The 18066-nt window shown below is 47.2% G+C and overlaps 1 protein-coding gene across 2 annotated transcripts in view; it reads right to left on the bottom strand.

Annotated features, from left to right (window-relative positions):
* Positions 1-1572: 1572 nt before the first annotated feature.
* Positions 1573-18066, bottom strand: part of SEPT8 (septin 8) — a 30530-nt gene continuing 14036 nt past the window's right edge. Inside the window, exons 8-9 of one of the 2 annotated variants that reach the window (XM_009890723.1) lie at positions 17731-17921; positions 1573-3020 (exon numbers count right to left, since the gene is read on the bottom strand). In XM_009890723.1, the coding sequence (XP_009889025.1) occupies positions 2855-3020; positions 17731-17921 (357 nt within the window). In that variant the 3' untranslated portion in view covers positions 1573-2854. Of the gene's footprint in view, positions 3021-14333; positions 14790-17730; positions 17922-18066 lie in introns of those variants that run through there. The other variant, XM_009890715.1, reaches the window with a different exon arrangement.

Genomic DNA, 18066 nt, shown 5'->3' with positions numbered 1-18066 from the left:
GACAGCAAAGTTAGGAGTTGAACTGAGCCTCGCAGCTCTCTTTCTATTTAGATCCGTACTCCCATTTGGCAAAAGCATATTAATTAATATCTCAGCTTAGAAAAGGAATAACATTGCATTGTAAATACTGTGGCGTTGCACAGTCTAAAAATTGTGGGATACATGAATAAATTGCACCGAGAGGAGGATTTATTTTGTTTCACTTTGGATTTCTTTGCTCCATTTCCAGCTTCCAATGAATCTGTCTGCAGCTAAACTAATTCAGAAGCAACTGTAATTTAAGTGAAAGTTTGAAACTTGTGCATCTGCTGTAGAATGACAATTATTTCCCCCAAGACTGTTATCTTATCTTCTTTACTCAATGTTTTCTTCTTCTCCCTTCAGGCCCAATTAAAATATCTTCAGTGCAGAGCAATTTCCTGCCTCGTCCTCGCGGCAAAAACCAACAAAGAAGATGGGGTCTTTAATTTTAAACACAATAAACTCATCTCTTGTGTTCAAGTTGGTGTTTCCAGGTCTTTCAACAACTTGGGCATAATGAGGAAGCGTTACTTGTTTACCCTGAGTAGTCCTTAAGGGGTGACAGTAACAGTTTTCAGTCCCGTTTCTTCTTGTTTGGAAGAACTGTGACCTTTATGGGTGAAGGACTTGTGTTTGCTCGCCTAATGGATGTGTTTTCCTCCTCCTGCCCTCAGACCTCTCTTCTCTCTCCAGAATCCACAGCTCGCAGTCAAGCGTAGTCTGGGGGAGGACAGTCAAGATGCACACGCAGAGTTTTGCGTCCACAACATCAGTGTGCTGTGTTTCCTCATTATGGGTCCTGGGAGGGTAAGGTAGGTGAGACAGAGCAGAGGTTCTTCAGAGGAAGCTTAAAATAGATGCATGCGTTTGGAGTCGAAACTGGTTTCTGAGCCTGGTGAGGAAATGACTCAGGTCTGCACCTCAAGGTGAGCATGTGAAATCAGCAGCTACCCAGGGAAGCGCGAGATTATACAGGATAATCTCTCCTGGCACAAGTGCCCTGATAGACTTCTTCAGACATTTACAAACATGAGCCAAAAGTATTTCAGATTGCATTTCTCTGCTTTCCTTCATTCTGTTTCGAAAAAGAACAGGAAACCTAGGAGCTGGAGTCAGACGCTCACTGAAATGCTGCTCACGGCCTTTCTTAGGATGTGTCACGCTCAGCTTATTCTCCTTTCCCCTCAGCTACAAAGGAGAAGCTGAGTCAACGACGGCAGGGAAGGAGACGAGCACAGGAGCCCTGTAGAGCAGACGGACGGGAATGCTCCTCCTCGGCCGAGGAGCAAAACTCACGAGACCGCTAGCAGGGAACGCGTGCCACCGATGCAGCCTTGAGGAGGCTCTCAGTGAGGCGGGAGGTGACCGGCGGCATTCTTGCCACGGGCTGGCTTCGCAGCCAGCTGCCCTGTGGCCAGCGTGGGCCAGTCGGCATTTCGGGTGGGAGTTATCTAGGGAAGCGGTCTCCTGAACGAGCCCTCTGCTCAGCACTTTGGCACGCGTATAAACTTGTCAGGTCCTTTCGCAATACAGAGAAACACACACCGCACTGTGTAGGATGTTGGCTTCTTTATTTTATTTTTTTTTTTAATTTTTTTGTTTGTTTTTTTACAGGTAACACCATCGGTGAAGATGCTCGCAGTGCAGAGTGGTTGTAAACGCTCTCCAGCTGAGATCTTGAGAATGGAAAGAATTATACTAGGTAAGCTTCACTGGGATCTTTACACAGCAACACCAATGGATTTCTTAAACATTGTAAGCACTAAGTTTTGCTAATTTTTTTTTCTTTAAAGAAACAGCTCCTTATCAAATAAGACTAGAAAACACAGATGTGCACACATACACACATCCACACATCCTTCCCATGATGCTTTGCAAACTACCTGTTCTTAGCTATCTGCAAGTCTTTTGAAGAATGTTACAGTGATTTATTTTTTTTAAATTTATTTTTAAAATTTTCTGCTATTTGAAACCTTTAATTTTGCTCAAAAAATTTACTCCCACCTTTAAAGGACAACTAAAATGGACATTAAAAAGATTCTCATAATGCACGACTATATGCCATTTTTATTTTTTTTTTAAATACACACTGCAAAAATATTTCTAACTATTTCCATTCTATTAATACTGTACATAGAAAGCTGTCAGAGTTTTGCTACATTTCACACGCAGGTTTTTTCTTAAACCATTTTCCCATTAATTATTCACCCTTGCTTTAGGCAATGAGACTACCCCAATCTGGCACTTAGTTCACATTGCAGTTACATTTGATAGAAACAATTAAACTTTGTCTTCAAGAAACGCTCATGTGCTAGTAAGGCAAAAATCATGTGATACGAACACCTCCTGGATCCCTTTTTTAAGGGTATGTGCAAATATTAAGCCATCTTAGGCTGCTGATTGTGAAAACTGCCTTTCTTAGGTGCTTGTTTCCTCGGTAAATTCAGAGTGCAGTCACTGTTACTGGGTTTGCTCGATTCGGATCCGCTGGCCTGAACTGAATCTCCTGGATAGCGATCTGGATAACGTAGAAACTTCAGAAATCGTTAGGAAACACAGACCTTGTACATTCATTATAAGCTCAAAAAAACAGTTCAGTGGTTGGCAAGTACAAACACAAAACACAAAAAAAGGGGGGGAGGGAATCCTTTAGGTTTCCTGATACGAGATGAAATTAGTCTGTATTTCTGGTTGATAACATATGAAAACATACAAAGTTCACTGACCTCTGCTTTTTTTTTTTTTTTTTTTTTAAATATATATATACTTTATCTTCTCTCCAGTTCCATGCCATGGTGATGTCCAACGGGCCCCATCTACTACATGGGCTGCCTCAGAGGAATCCTTCCCGCCACGTTGCATTCTTGACCAAACAGCTACAGCACTGTATGGCGTGCCACCAACTACTGCAGTTTAAGGGCTCCACAGTCGTTTTGGTGATCATCACCTTAGAGCTGGAGAGGCTGACTCCTGATTGGTTTCCTGTTATTACTGATCTGCTAAAAAAAGCACAGGTAGGAATCAAAATGGCCTTTGGTCACAAGTCTCCAGGCCAGGACACCAAGAAATTAATAAAGCGCACGTGTATTTCCAACCACCACTGCACTGCTGCCTTCTGAGAAGCGCGTGTCCATGTTCTGCCTTTGCTGCAGACCTTGCCAGTGCCAACGAAAGAGGGAATAAAACCGCAGTTAAGGGCGGGGGCTGGGGCGAGGGCCTTGCCCTTGGCAGGGAAGGGAGGTTTCCAAATTGCTTGGCCACCGGCAGCCCCTGCCGGCTGAGCGAGGAGAGGTCCTCTCTCAACAGCAGTGTCCCAGAGCACCTAAAAACCTGCCCACTGTCCCCACTGAACACTACAAGAACTTCTAAGTACAGTTACATTGCTTTTAAAATAACATCACTTTGGCTTCTAATGATACACATTAAAGGCAAGATCTGTTGTGGTTGGTTTTTTTTTTTTTTAAAGCTTTTCTCCAGTTCCATACAGCACATGCCTTTTAAGAGAGCATACCTGGCAGGCTGAACACCCAGGCTGCGGGCTTACCCTCCACCCATTTTGTGGTCTTGACTTTCTCTGGAATAACCTATCCTCCTCCTGTCCCTCTGGACTGGTGTTGCCTCCTAAAAAGAGGGAGCGCTTGCCCACCTTCCGTCTGGTAGTTCCGGAGCTCCTGGATAAGTGTTTGGCATGAGGGCCAACAGGCATATTGCTGACAGGCGTCTACTGAGGCGCCCAACGCCGCCTGCCCCTGCCCTCCCCCCATTACAGAGTCACAGCAGCAGTGGCCAGAAAAGAGAGTAATTTATCATGAACTTACAAAAAACCTGCATCTTTCCTTACAGGTTAACAGCACTGAATTCATGCGCTGCAAAGAGCTTGTGGATCAAGAGCTAACGCGCGTGCAGCCGTCCGATGCAGAAGGCTCTGAACTGCAGCAGAGAGAACCCAACGTCTCCGAGAGTATTTGTAAAACAGCTGTGATGAAGTGTGACAGACCGAACCTCTCGTCCACCTCACTCCATTGTTCTCTTATTAGAGCTAATTGACTTGCCCCATGGGAGAGTGAACAGGAGCTGCTTTCGAGGAAGGGGGAGCTCCCACTACTGACTCGGTAAGAGCAGTCCTGGGGTGGAACCAAGGTTTTGATTTCTAGTGAGAAGACGGAGATCCGAGCCCTCCGTTCTTTCTTAAGGCCTTACCCGGGAATCCCAGGGTCTGAGGTCTGAGCTCCTTCCTGGTTAAGCCATTAAAGACCCAACCCCAATTCTTTCTGTCTTCCCAGACTGGACAATACAAAATGCCTTTAATTAATTCCCATCACCACCACCACATTAGTTTTTCTTAACTGCTAATCTCCATAGCAAAGCATTTTTATAAATGACAAAGGTCAGTTTAAATGTCTATTACGCTATTTAAGACCAGCCTTACACCCTTACACGTTCTTTTAAAATGTTTTCTTTGTTGGTGGGGTTTTTTTGTGTGTTTGTTTCTGTTCTTGTTTTAAAGAACAGGGCTAGCATTTTCAGGTGCTTGTTATTCTAGTGTGAAGGTATAATCCAGACAAGTCCTGTCACAGAGCAGGAAAGGCTTTCATGTGGACCATCCCAGGCCAAACGCCGAGCGGGTGCCTTGCATAATGACACAGGATAAATAAATAGGGGACAGGGATGAGACAGCAGCAAGGAGACCCTCATGCTGCGTAACAGCGGCACTCAGCGCAGGAAGAAAGCTTTTGGCCTTCCTTCCCTTGCTCATCACCTTACCTTGTAGGAGAGGAACTCCCGAACACGGAGCTGTGCAGGACTGATGTCCTGAGCAGCTCTGTTAGAAGACAACGCTTCCTAAAGTATCACTGAACTGGCACTGAGAACAGAGTGAGCTTTGCTCTGTGCAGGGAGAAAGCCAGGCTCTTCTTTATAAGCCACAGAGAAAGCAGTGCCTAAGTGTTCCAGAAAGAAATGTGAGTTGAACCATCAGTGAAGCCCAAGGAGGTCCCATGGGGCCAAAGCTACTGCCAAGCGAGTGCTGTGCTGCCGGGGGAGCCCCTGCCCTGGCCAGGGGACGCTGCAGGAGGACTCAGCGCCCGGTTTTGGACCAGAGGAGGTTTGGGAGGTACCCGTGCAGGCAGGAGCCGGGCAGCGGCACACTTGGGGTGTGTTATTTATTCACCCAGCCGATGGACCACAGCAAAGGTTTTAATTTGGGATAGAGCTCTTCCCTCCCCCCAGTGCAGCACTTTCCTTTTCTGTTATGAGCTGTGACTTGACCGCCTGACTTTTTGAAGGAGGCAAGTCGTCTTTCATAGTTTTCGTTACATAAAATATGTTTGGTCTGCGCGTTCCGGGTGTTCTCCTCCAGGAGTCCAGCCAAAAGCCCACATAGGCCCCTGCAGGAACCTGGGGCGCCTGTCTGGTTCTGCTTTCCTCCCATCCCTTTGCCCCATCTCAAGCATCTTCACCAGCTGCGTTAACCACTGGAAATGCTGGCAGAAAAATTCTACACACAGTAATTAACACACTATAACTTTATACCACAACAACCATACTTGAGGTTTTTCCCCCCAACTTTGCGCCTACGTACATAGTTTCTTGCCTGTAAGCTGGATGACACATTAAAAACCACGAACAAACCTGCTTTTCAAAACCTCTGCGCATCTACATGATTAACGCTCAAAAGTATACGTTAACAGGGGGTTAATTCTAAAAGATGAAGTCAGTGCTGAAACGCCCACCAGGGCACTGTGTTCCCAGTCAGGGTGCGAGATGCCGTACTGGGATGGGAACGGTGAACCTGGAGCCCGGCTGCTCTCCTGGGAGACGCTGCTGCTCCTCTGGCAGCACAGGTCCTTTCTGCACACCTCTTCCCGTGCTGGAGCTACAGGAAAGGAACTAACACTTGTGGCTTAGCCTCAGCTGGTTAAACATGCCGCTTACCTTCACGTTCCTGTCAGCACGAAGAGTGGAGCTCCCTGCCCTAAAGAACAAACTGCAAACTCCAGGAAGAAGCTGCTGTTGCAACAGGATTGTTCTTGTTACGGAAAGAGCATTTTTTTTTGATAGTGAGAGCTGCGCAAATTCCCTTCGTACGGGCAGAACGGAGTCTGAGGCTGGTGATAACTTTCCCCTCACTGCCTGGACAGGTACTCAGTTACAAGACCAACACAGCACACCGCCGGGTGACAGCAGTACGGCAGCAATCATTTTGCCCAACCGAGTTTCACAGATGATGAATACCTCAGTTCTGTGCCTGCCTGGATTGTGCACAGCCTGCGTGCTGCAGGCACGAGTTTATTCCACCTGCAGCTAAACTCACTGCTGTGGAACCCGTAACCATTTTGCGACACACCAGTTACCGGCGAGAAGGTGACATGTTCAGGGCCAGGTTTGTGAGGATTGTTGTTTTGGGGAATAGTCGGTCTCTGTAAAACTCACAGAGAACATTTACAGAGTATTTCAAAGAGCTCTTTCGGTGCCTCATCTTGACCTGGTAAGGACGGCTGCTTCCTCCCGCTCTCTGGGCACAGCGCAGCTCCCCGTCCCGCGCTCCGGCCCTCGGCAGAGGAGTGAGGGCGGATTTGTGTCAGCAATGGCAGCACCCCTTCCCCTGCCGGGCGCTCGGCCCAGATGAGGCACACCTCTCAAACCCGGACTCCTTCTGCCGTTGCCTGACTTCAGGCCAGATTTCCAGGTGCCTGAAGTTAACACCACCTTGTAAACAAAGCTGCAATTACCTCTGAAATCCCCTACGGTAAGTATCCACGGAATTGTTTTGTCCTTCAAGAAGTTTCCTGGCAGACACCGCTGCTGCACACGGATGTTCAGATGCTGAATCAGAACCAAAACATAAACCAAACATTAAGTCATCCTCAGAAGCAGCGAAGCAATTTAGAGTCATCTCCAGTTGCCACCACATCTCCCGTTCATAAACCACCACCAAAAGGAAACGTGTCACAGCCGAATTAACTAGACCCAGGACACGTAAGGATGAAGCTGCCTTACTGCGGACCAGCGTTCACCACCGTGCTTCAGGCAACAAACCTGACACGGTACCGCTACTTACGGTGGACATGTGATGATCTAGAAGAAGAGTTCATTTACACGCTTGAACAAATAAAGAAGTTCTGTGGCCACAGAATTGATCAAGATACAAGAAAAGAGCAGAGGGAAGAATAATACTCATAATAGTTGTTTATGGTATTACCGGTTTCTGACAAACTTTCTTGATACGTCAAAGAAAAGCACAGAAGTGATCCACAGCCACCGGGATGACAGAAAGACCCTCCAGAGCACCCGGCAGCCCACCTCGAGACAGCACCGACACCAAGTGCTTTCAGGCAGCTATAAAGCCTTTATACCGCCTTTGTGGGGTTGTGCCTATGCGGTTGGTTTGGGGTTGGTGGTTTTTTGTTTTTTTTTGCTAATTAGCTTTAGTGTTTTAAATTCAATTTGGTACTTACAGTTCAATTCTTTAAGAATGCAGAAAAGTGCACTTAGATAGCATGATGCATTGACTCCCGGCTGTTCTCAGCAGTTCCCCCTCGTTCCTCCTCAGCAAGGCGTGCAACTTGAATCCCACTGGTGACCAAACTATGGCCACGGCAAACAGAATGTAATCAAATCTTCTGCGCAATTTGAGGGGGGAAAAAAAAAAGAAGCTTTGATTCCCAATTCACTTATCCAGATGGGAATCTAACTTGACAATAGCTCCAAACTGGATTAAAGCTTTGCCAAGGGAATTAGACTGGTTTGCCTCAAAAGAGAGCAGCCATCAAAGAAGCAGCAAAGGGTGTTTCACTGCTCGGCTCAGCCTGATGGGCGCCCACTGCCGCAGCCTTCCTCCTGGTTGCTGCAGGGCACAACAGACACGAAGACAGAGCGAGCCATCATGAGGGGACTTCCAGCTCTGAATCCTCAGCCCCTGAGAGACAGACAGCCTGCTCAGACCCGGCGGCTTCTCACTCGGTCCCACAGCCACTGAAGCACCCCTGCCTGCTGCGGCAGTGGGGACAGGCAGGGATGAGCCACGTGAGATGGACGCGCTTGTCATGGGGCTCAGTGCAAGTGGCAAGAGCCTCCAGAACTTCCTCATGTGCCCAGTTTGGTTACTTTCAGAGCACATACCTCTTACTCGCTGAGATTCAGTTCCAAGTTCTAATTTATGCCAAGGGCATCCAGAGGTTTCAGCAACTGTCACGTACAACGCACCCCGGGGACAGGAGCTCAGTGCCTGCGGCAGTCAGTGCCTCTACACCATCCTCTCGGTCTCAACAAACTCCTGGGTGGTGATGGAGACCCGTCCTGCCCAGCAGGAGCCTCCTCGGGCTCCTGTCACCCACCCCGCTCTTCACAGCCAGACCTTGTCCCACTCCGGTCACACCACCCCACACAAGGTAGAGGTACGGGGTACAACCTTCCTTCACACCTCCGACCAAGGGCCGGCTTTCTGCTGGCCCTACACCCCCACCCCCGTGGGCACAGCACATGGGGGAAGGAGCAGCTTGGAGAAGGGGAGGGGGGTTGGCTGGCAGCGGCCCCCCCAGACGGATGGGGACACGCAGGGGACATCACACTTTAAACACAGATATACAGAGTAAGGGGGTTAACAGAGAGAAACCGGAATAACAGTGAGGGTTGTAAATTTGGACACAGCACTTTTTTCTTCCAGTGAATATAACCAACATACAAAATGTGGTTTTAACAGATGTTTGTTAAACAAGTCAGTTTTGTTTTTATTAAACCCAGCTTTGGTACAAGCAGGTCATTCCTGAGATTCATTTACAAGGTTGTTTTAAAACAAAGATCAACTGGGGGCTCTCCCCGTTGCTGTGTGAAGTTACACTGGGGTGCAGACAGCACACTCCGCCCCCCACTTTTCTTTGTTTGGTTGGGTTTTTTTTTTTAAACAAGTATTTGTGTAAGGGGAAGTCAGTCTGTTACAAATGCAGAACTCATGACCAGGAACGCTGAATCTCCAGCTTTAAACCATTTCCGCTCCGTTAACATGTAACATTTAGTTGTTCTTTAGAATGGTCCCCTTCTCCCCCACCACATCCCAGCAGGACGTGGCGGGGTCGGGACTGGCCAGGCAGGGTCACCCGTCCCGAAGCAGCGCGTGGGGTGGTGGCAGGGAGCTCGGGAAAGGGTTACGTGGTGAGGCACACCTCCACAGCCCCGGGAAAACTAAACTAATGAGGGTTGGGGGATTTTGGTTATAAAACACGTAAGGCTACGGAAAAAAGCTACATGAAGAGTTATTGCTGAGAAACGTGAGGTTAGGGACGTTAGCAGGTTCTCCAGTTACACCCCAAAGCCAGACGGAGGAAAGGACACGTGGAAACCCCGTTACAGCAGCAGCACAAGCAGCAAGCTGAAACCTCGCCTCGCGCTCCCCAGCTTAGTCCCGCGTCCCTCTGGGAGTTCGGTCAGTGTTAACTGCTCTGTACGGGCTCTCGCCCGGAGATTAGCCTGTTGTTTAGTGCAAGCCATGCAGCAGCCTTAATTAGCAATTTATCTTTTGGCAAGAATCTTAGATTTCAACTTTATCAAGAAACCTGATCAAGCAAACCTTTCCCAACCAAAAGATACGGTGCATCTTAGTCCTTGCTACATAATCTCTTCTGTGCAATATATTGCAAGCTTAAAGGTGAAAGCACCAATTAATTTCTTCTGCATGAGATGTTTTGGCCTTAATAAATCTTCTAATTAACATGTCTTCCTGATGTTATGGAGCACGCACTGGGAAGACTAAAAAAGCTACAGAAAGAACAAAAGAGAATCAGTGTTTAAGTTTCAGTTATTTACATTAAGTAAAGACAGCATGAAAGGTCACAGTACAAATGTAAGGTCTGCCGCCTGGCAGCGCGCGGGGCTGGGTACACACATTTGAATTTAAACCATCGCAACTTGGAGAAGCTCTCACTGCTGCCAAGACCTCGTTTGGAACTGGTAAACAGAGGATTGATTTAAAATTGTCATGAGGCAAGACTGCTGACAGGGAAGATCCAAGAAGTCACGTGCTATGGAGATGCGGGATGGGGAGAGGTGCGGACCGTCTCCAGCCTGGCCAGGACCGCAGGCGCCACCGACCAGCGCGGGCAGCCCGAGCCGGCTCTCCCAGCCAGCAGAGCCGGCAGGCCCGCCCCGGCCCCCCGGCGCGGCCCCCCCCAGCCAGCAGAGCCGGCAGCTCGGCTCCGTCCTCACCTCGCAGGCCACAGCTGCGCAGTTCTCCCTGTGGAGCAGCCCAGGACAAGGAGACGAGGCTGGGTTTGGGTTTGGGTTGGCTCCTGAACAGAAAGCATCAACATGTCCTAAGGTCTGGGCCACCGGGCTTCAGCTCTGGAACTGCAAAACACGGGCAGCACCTACCGCCCTGCTGAGCTGCTTCCAGAACAACGCTTTGCATTTCTCGTTCTCTTTCAAACACCTCTAGGAGCTTTGCACAAATATCAATGACTGATTTGAACACCACTCCTGTGGAAAAATACTTGCCAATGCACATCATCCGGAATCACCAGGTGGCCCATCTTTAAAGTGACCACCTACTCTGCCACCTTTGTTTCCCAATTAATTCTCACGTACTTGAATGCACTTTCTCTTCTCTGGCCTCCTAGAAGATTTGGCTTTAAAAAGCACTGGGATGGAAAAGGTTGTAAAACGTTTCATACAAACCGCTTGGTATCAGCTGCTAAGTCCCCGCTAAGGCTCATCCTTCAAGAATTTAACAGGCTCAGGCAACAATTCTAACCCAGCACAGGCTCAGGCTTTCACCTGCACTTTGTTGGTGATCACGACGGGCAATATCACACCAGCTCCAACCACCGTACAGCACGGTACCGCAGCAGGGGTAACCATCCCGCCTGGTAAGACGGTGGGATGCAAACAAGCAGCACAGAAGATGACCAGAACTGCCCTCTGCCTTTTCAGCAAGCTGCGGATTAAATACAAAAAGGCAGAGGTCCGGCATGGAACCAACTGCTGCAGCGACAGCACAGCCCATCTGCACATTTCTAAGAAGATCTCAGAAGCAGCCAGTATCACCGACTTCACTTTGTTCTTGAAACTGGGGCTACAGAAGAAGGTCCCATCAGAAGCATTACTTCAGCAAACACTGCATCAGCCAAACTCGACTCGTTGGTTTTGTCTTAAGTGTAGCATCGATCTCGGTCCAATACCAAATAAACCCCAGAGACAGCCTAAATTAACTTAGGAACATAACGTCAGCGTTATGGCGACGGCGCACAGAGCAGACACCAAGAACAGGCCTTCAGGCAAAGCTTCAGCAGCAACTCTCTGAAAAGAGAACCCCAGACTAAAGCTGTGCTCTTTACTTGGCCTTGATTTAAGGCAATGTGCTTCTCCAGAAAAAGCACACAGTTTTGGAAGTACCCTCAGGAAACGATCCCCCTCCATCTCTGCTCCCTTTCCACCCTACCCTTAAATCACCTCTTTGGGCATCACTGCAACAGCGGAACTGCTGGTACATCGACCCGCTCAGTCACTGCGTTCCACAAAGGAGAAGTACAAACGAGCTTAAAGGCAACTTTTGTGCAAATATGGATGGCATTTGAATTAATACCTTAGAATTTCTCCCCAGATTACAGATGAAGTGTTTTCTGGCATACTGTATGATTAGCTAATTGTTAATTCATTAGCTAATTTTATTTTTGAATGTTCCCAATAGTCATAAGGCATCCTGTGCCTGGTAAGCTTTCAGTCCTTACACATTATTATTTACACAGAGATCCACTAGATAACACAGGAAATCCACCGCTAAATAAACGACACCACAAAAACTCAAAATACATGTGAGATTTAATAAAAGAAAAAAGTACAAAGTGAGTGGAAAGAACTGAAAGTCAAAAGAAAAAAAAACAGACAACCAAACAACAAAAACCCCAACACATTCGGAATGACAAAGTGAACGGATGCAGCACGTCCGAGAGGCTGCCGCCCCCCCGCAGGTCCCCAGGGCGCCTCCGAGCCACCACCCCATCTCCACCCCGGGGCATCCACCACAGCCAGACGTGAAGCCTACAGAGCTTAGAGCTCCGCAAAACACATTTTAAATTAGAAAGCAGACAACATACATGATGGTAAATGTTTAAATGATAAAAATAATGAATAGTTTCTCCCATTGATACCAACCTTTTACAGATAAATGTATGAAACAGCGGAAAGATGTGTAACTGAACAGCTTCAGTCATTTCTGAAGGGTTTTTCTTTCACTTTAGCCTACAAGATGTAAATCTTCGGACTGGAGTGAGATTAGCATCACCATGCATTTGTAACTTGTTAAATAAAAATAAGATACAGAACTACCCTATATACCACATACTCAAATCTTGTCTCAGCCAAAAGGAAAAATCAAGTACTAGAGAGGGAAAAAAAAAAAAAAAAAGAAAAAGACTGAGTCCCATTGGGGAGATTATGATGTCAACTGCTCGAAAGAACAAGTAACTACAAGGAAAAGGTGTCTGTCACAACATAAAGTCAATGCATATATAATAATCATCATATTAAAATATTGTTACATACATTCTGAATGTCTTCATCAGAAAAAGCTGGAAATTTCTCCACAATGCCCATAGATTTGAAGGTTTTTACTCTTTCATTGTTGTCATCACTACTCTAACTACCTGTTATTCTAGGAAAAAAGAATTGATCTCTGACGAGCCCAGGCAGAGAGAAATCATTCGCACAGATCTCGCTGGCTGCAGCATGAGATCGGGAGAAAACTATCGACGAAAAGCGATGGCGAGGCAGCTGTTTGCATCAGTTATTGCTTTAGCCCAGCCTTCGTAGCACTGGCCTCCAGAAGCACAACAATGAACCAAATAGTGCTGATTACTCCTGCAATTAGTGCACCAGAGTTTCTCTCGTTAGCAAAAATCAAAATCCTGCCCCTAATTTGCTACACGACTGGACTGTAGCCAGTGGTGAGCTGGAATTGTCTTCTTGCATGTGACAATAGTTTGGGTTCCTTGTACGTTTCTCTGAGAAAAACACATTAACCCTCCTAATATTTGACAGTTACTCTTTATAATACATCTAACCTGGAGGCACAGCCTTAGCAATTAAGGGTTCAGCTTTCAGCAGACTCCTAACAAGTGCGCATCGTTTTAACTCTCTAAAAAATGGCCTGTTCTAAAAGGTACCTGCGAGATCTTTGTGAGGTTCTTTCTTACACGCATCAAGTAACACTGACATGTTTTTCAGTATATCCATATAAAAGGCCAATGTCCATATGAAAACAGTTTAATACCTGAGCATGTATTTAGAAAGAAAAAAAAAAAAAAAAAAAAGGGGAAAAGCTGCTTTAATGGGATATGAAAGTTAAAGAACCTCATTTTGAAATCCTGCAAAATGCCACCCTCTACAGACGCGTGACGGCTCGGGTGCGAGGCCATGCACCTCCCTCTGCGAGCCAAACAAGGAATCTGCTGACAGCTTAGCTTAAAGACAAGTCTTTAAGGAAAAAGAAAAAAAAAAAAAAAGATCGGAGAAATCCTGTAACATTAATAACTAAATAAAAATGCACACACTCACAACTAACACTTAGCCAGCCAGTGTTTTTATAAGCTTTAAAGACACTACGTGGGGGTTAATATAAAATATTTGCTTTCTTTTAGCCTATTATCTGATGGATGGAATTGGGTCCAACTATTTTTCCATGACAACACAGCTAGTAAGTCTCTATTCAGTTATTGTCCTGCCTTATGACAAAATGGTTCAAGTGGAAAAAAAAGAATATTGATCCTAATTATTCCTCTAAGCTCAGCTGCCCAGGAAAACAAGGCTGTGATTTCTAGGCATGAGGAGTGTTAAAGGAAGCACCTGCGAAGAGGAATAGAGCCTATCGGCATAAATACAGTGCGTAGCTCAAGATCAGGGGATTCTCCTTATTAGGCACATAATAAGTTTAAGGTTAAAGAGTAAAAGTAAAGATGACCGCTTAAATAGTTTTACCACAACAGTAAAATACATTGGTAAATGACAGTGGAAAAGTTACACAAATCCTGTAGTTCCACATTATACAACAAACTCTTACAAAAAATCTTTCTATATAAGTGTTCTACTTTAGCAGTAAAGAAAATTCAAAACATTGTCCCATTAATTTTATTAACCACTCTCTCTCTCTTTATATATATATATATAAAATAAATGATGTAGAAAGTGTTTAGAATAATTCAGGATTAAAATATATAATCACTGGAATGAGGGTTACTCTGACTCAGATTCCCAGGGTAGAAAGTACTGTATTTTTCTACCCATTCTAAAAACTTATGGAAATTGAGAATTTTGTTAGAAAAATAAACGTTTCAGCATTCTTCATACCACTCCTCACATTTGTGCATGTACAGAGTAAGACAGATGAGCCTCAAGCAGTCACCTTAGCCAATTAGAAAGAAAATAAATCTAGAAAGCAAGTATTTAGCTGGTGGGTAAGATGAGTTCAGGCAAACAGTTATGGTCACTTTATACACAGCTGCTCAATCACTGGGTTTAGAACAGAACATCTTACTTTAGGGATTAGTTGACTTTGTTTAACAAAAATGTACATGTAAGGTTACTTCCTTAAAACCTCCTGATAAATTCTGTACAGATAACAGCGAGTCGTTACACTGCAACCACCGAAGATGCTCATTTTCTCTTTCACTTTGGTCCACTCACACAATGTTATGAGAAGGGTCACAGGGTGGGACACTCAAGCAACTTAACACATGAAAGCACCAAGTCCACTCTTGGCCTGAAAGTCTGTGTGTGATTAACTGAAAGAAACAAAACATAAAAAAGCATGAATTAAAGTTATGAAAATTAAACAAAAGCAAAATGTAGCGAAATATGTTAAAAAGAAAAAAGAAAGAGAAGGGCAAACGCTGCTCGGGCATCTGGAGACTCACAGAGGAGAGCAACCCCCCGGCACGCTGAGCCCCGCGCCAGGGCACAGCCCGCTCGAGAGCTGCGAGCGCAGAGGAGAATCTCAGCACTAACACTTTTAGTTTGCCTCAACACCATTCTTCCATCTCCAATTTTTACTTATTAAAGCTACTAAAAACACTGTGTTGAAAACAGGAGATGATAGAAGGTTCTCCTAGCTCTCCTAAAAATTGAAATGAGAAAACACGCCCGCCCCCCCCCAAATCCCTGTCCTTATTCCCACTCCCCGAGCTCATGACATATTCCCAGTTCCTGCAAGGTCCCAACCTCTTGCCCATAAACCCAGGAGGTGTCTCCACCCGCATCCCCATCCCCGGGGAGCTGCGGGGGCTCTCCCGGTGGCGATGCTCCCCTGGCATCCTCCGGGTCCCACTTCCCTCCCATCGCCCCGGGTGGGTACCTGCCCCCGCACAAGCCCTCAGCCTGTATCACGCTCAGCTCTGTGCAGCACCAGCTCCTCGTTGACCAAACCCCCGAGCACAGCCTGAACCCCGCACTCTGCCAGGGGAAGCTTCGCCACCGGTCCCAGGGGAGGACACGACACTCCTTGCCACCAGCTCCCCAAACCCCAGCTGCCTCCCAGCCCCGCTTGGTTGCAAGATCTCAGTATGAAAGCCGGCAAAGATGTTCCTGCTGCTTGCCAGGGAATACGCAGATCCTCTTAATGCCTGAGCCGTCTGTGGGGTCCACACGAAACCGACGGCCCGGGATGCAGCGGTGGGATGGGTTAGGGCTGTGCTCTCTGACACACAGGTTGCACAAGAGCCCCGGCTCATTTTGAGGCCTCCCAGATGAAGAGGGGGTCTGGGAAGACAGGTCACTGGCAAGGCCAAGGGGAGGCACCTTCCTTTGAATTTTTTTATTACAAATTTTGTTATCCTGCTTGAGAAGAAGTCCCCAAACGCCACATTTTCAAGCAGCTCTCAGGTTTGAAAAAAAAACCAAAACCAACAAACAAAACAACAACCCAAACCCAAAAATACCAACCCCAAAACCCAAGCCAAAGCTACTTCCTCTCCCTAATTTATTAATTTTATTCCTGGTGACTGTGCACCTCCTCTAGCTGTGCTCTGGAGCTGAAGAGAGCCCCCCAGCCCCAGCGCCGTGCAGGGGTCCCCACCGCACAGAGCACATGCTGGGGGTGCCCCTTGGTCCTTCGTACGTTGCCCAAGCTGCCTTTCCCTGGCCCCGCTTCTGACTGTGGCTGGTTTCTAATCACCACTCAGAAGAGGAAGGGTGTCCGGACTCATGTCTGCAGGTGGGCTAAAACCAGAAAAGCACAGGAAACCTGTTTCTACCGCAGACAGACAGAGCAGAGGGAAAGCTGCAGTGTTTCCACTGGGCGAGCGCTCACAGTACATCACCGACAGAGCATCCCAGCGACCAGCATCACTCACACAAGGCAACAACGTGCAGCTCGGCACGCTCACCTTCTTCAAAGCAGACCAGAGCCCCAGACTGCCCTGGTATTCAGCCCCTAATTCATGCGCGAGTTCAGCTAGATTGAACCCTATCTTCAGCAAAACGCTTTACAAGCCGTTCTGGACTCTGTGCGTGAGGTGGGCCATGCCCAGAGCACACCGAGAGGTCTGCAGAAGAGAGTGCTTTGTTTTAACCCCAACGCTTTTACATTCCAAGGAAATACATTAGGTAATATGCACCGTTATCTTCCCTAGGAAGAAACAAACTACTAGCATGTCACTACGCAGAATGAGCTTCTCTAGTGCTGCCGTTCACAGCAGAGAAATGACAGAGCACAAGATCCCGTCAGCAGCGTGAAGCCGAACGTTGCGCTGTCAGCAGCAAACTCGGGTGTTGCTACTCTCGACGGCCTTTTCTTCTTTTCATCATTAAAAGGCTCAGAAAGCCTTGCCACCAGCCGGTTCTGGATTTGACAGAGTGCAGTTCAGACTCTTAAGCTCCTTCACGCAAGGGGAAGTAACAAAAAATGCTGGAATAACAGAATTACCAGCTTGCATGATGGCACTTCTCATTTTGCTCCCTAGCTAGTGTTCCTTAAAGACTGGCCTGAATGAAAGCAGGATCACACACACACACCCCCTTCTCTTTTTAAGCCTGTTTGCCCCATTCCTGCTCTATCATTATACAACCAGGCAGCTGAAAAGGCATTATTTACATGCCCTTGCTCCACGCTCTTGCTGGCTTCAGCAATGTCAATTAACTTGCAGCAAGCTAAGAATTCTGCCTTTAGGGGAAAGGAGCTTTCTCGTAAGCAGAACTGTCTTGAAGCCCCATTTCACACAAAGCCCTAATGAATTTCCAGTGCATCTTCACTGTAAGCTGCTGTTTTCCTGTTTACAGCTCTGCCTTTAAAAATAAAACACACCCTCCAAAGAGGGCCCAAGCCTACAGATCACAGCGAGGTAGTGTATAACAGGAGACTTGATCTGTAAGACATTACAACTGTGTCACGACTGTCCCCACTCCTCTCTGCTGGGGAGAAGATGTAGCTTATTTCTAGTCACCTTCCCGTCTGTCGCCAGGAGCAAACCTCTTGCAGGATCACCTGAGCTGGCTGTCACAGAGGGACTCTCAGCCTTTAGAGAACAGCCCCAAACTGCGAACCCCCACTCCCGCAGCCACCAGGACTTCCCCAGGGCAGTACTGGGGTGCAGGAGGACCCTGTCTCTCCTCCACTTTAAGCAGTGAGTCAGAAAGGTAGGAATTAGGATTCCACCCAACATTAAAGCATCTGAGCAGACATCCAGCTTCCCAGTGGCAGAGGAGAAAGACTCAAGTTCAGTCACTTACTTTTTCTTGTCTTTGTCCTTCTTCAGCGGCTGCTGTGAGGTAGCCTGCAAGGATTGGGACTGCAAGGTTTCCACCGCTACTTTCCGCCTGTTGAAGGCGTTCATCTCTTCCTCCAGCTCCCTCCTCTTCTCCTCCACCTTCCTTTTCTCTTCTTGGTGTATCCTTTTTAAGTGCTCAAATTTCTCATGCAGCTGGTAGGAGACAGACCCTCTGAGCATCGCATCCAGCAGGACCGCGGGGCCACACTCCCCCCGGAGCTGCAGTCACACCTCCCGCACAACTCCCCACCACCCCGCAGGGACCGAGCAGCTGGTGGGGTACGGCAGGCCGGGCCCC

This window comes from Charadrius vociferus, unplaced genomic scaffold, assembly GCF_000708025.1.
Source record: "Charadrius vociferus isolate BGI_N301 unplaced genomic scaffold, ASM70802v2 scaffold370, whole genome shotgun sequence".
NCBI classification, from domain to species: domain Eukaryota; kingdom Metazoa; phylum Chordata; class Aves; order Charadriiformes; family Charadriidae; genus Charadrius; species Charadrius vociferus.
This window is presented reverse-complemented; position numbering and strand designations above follow the sequence as displayed.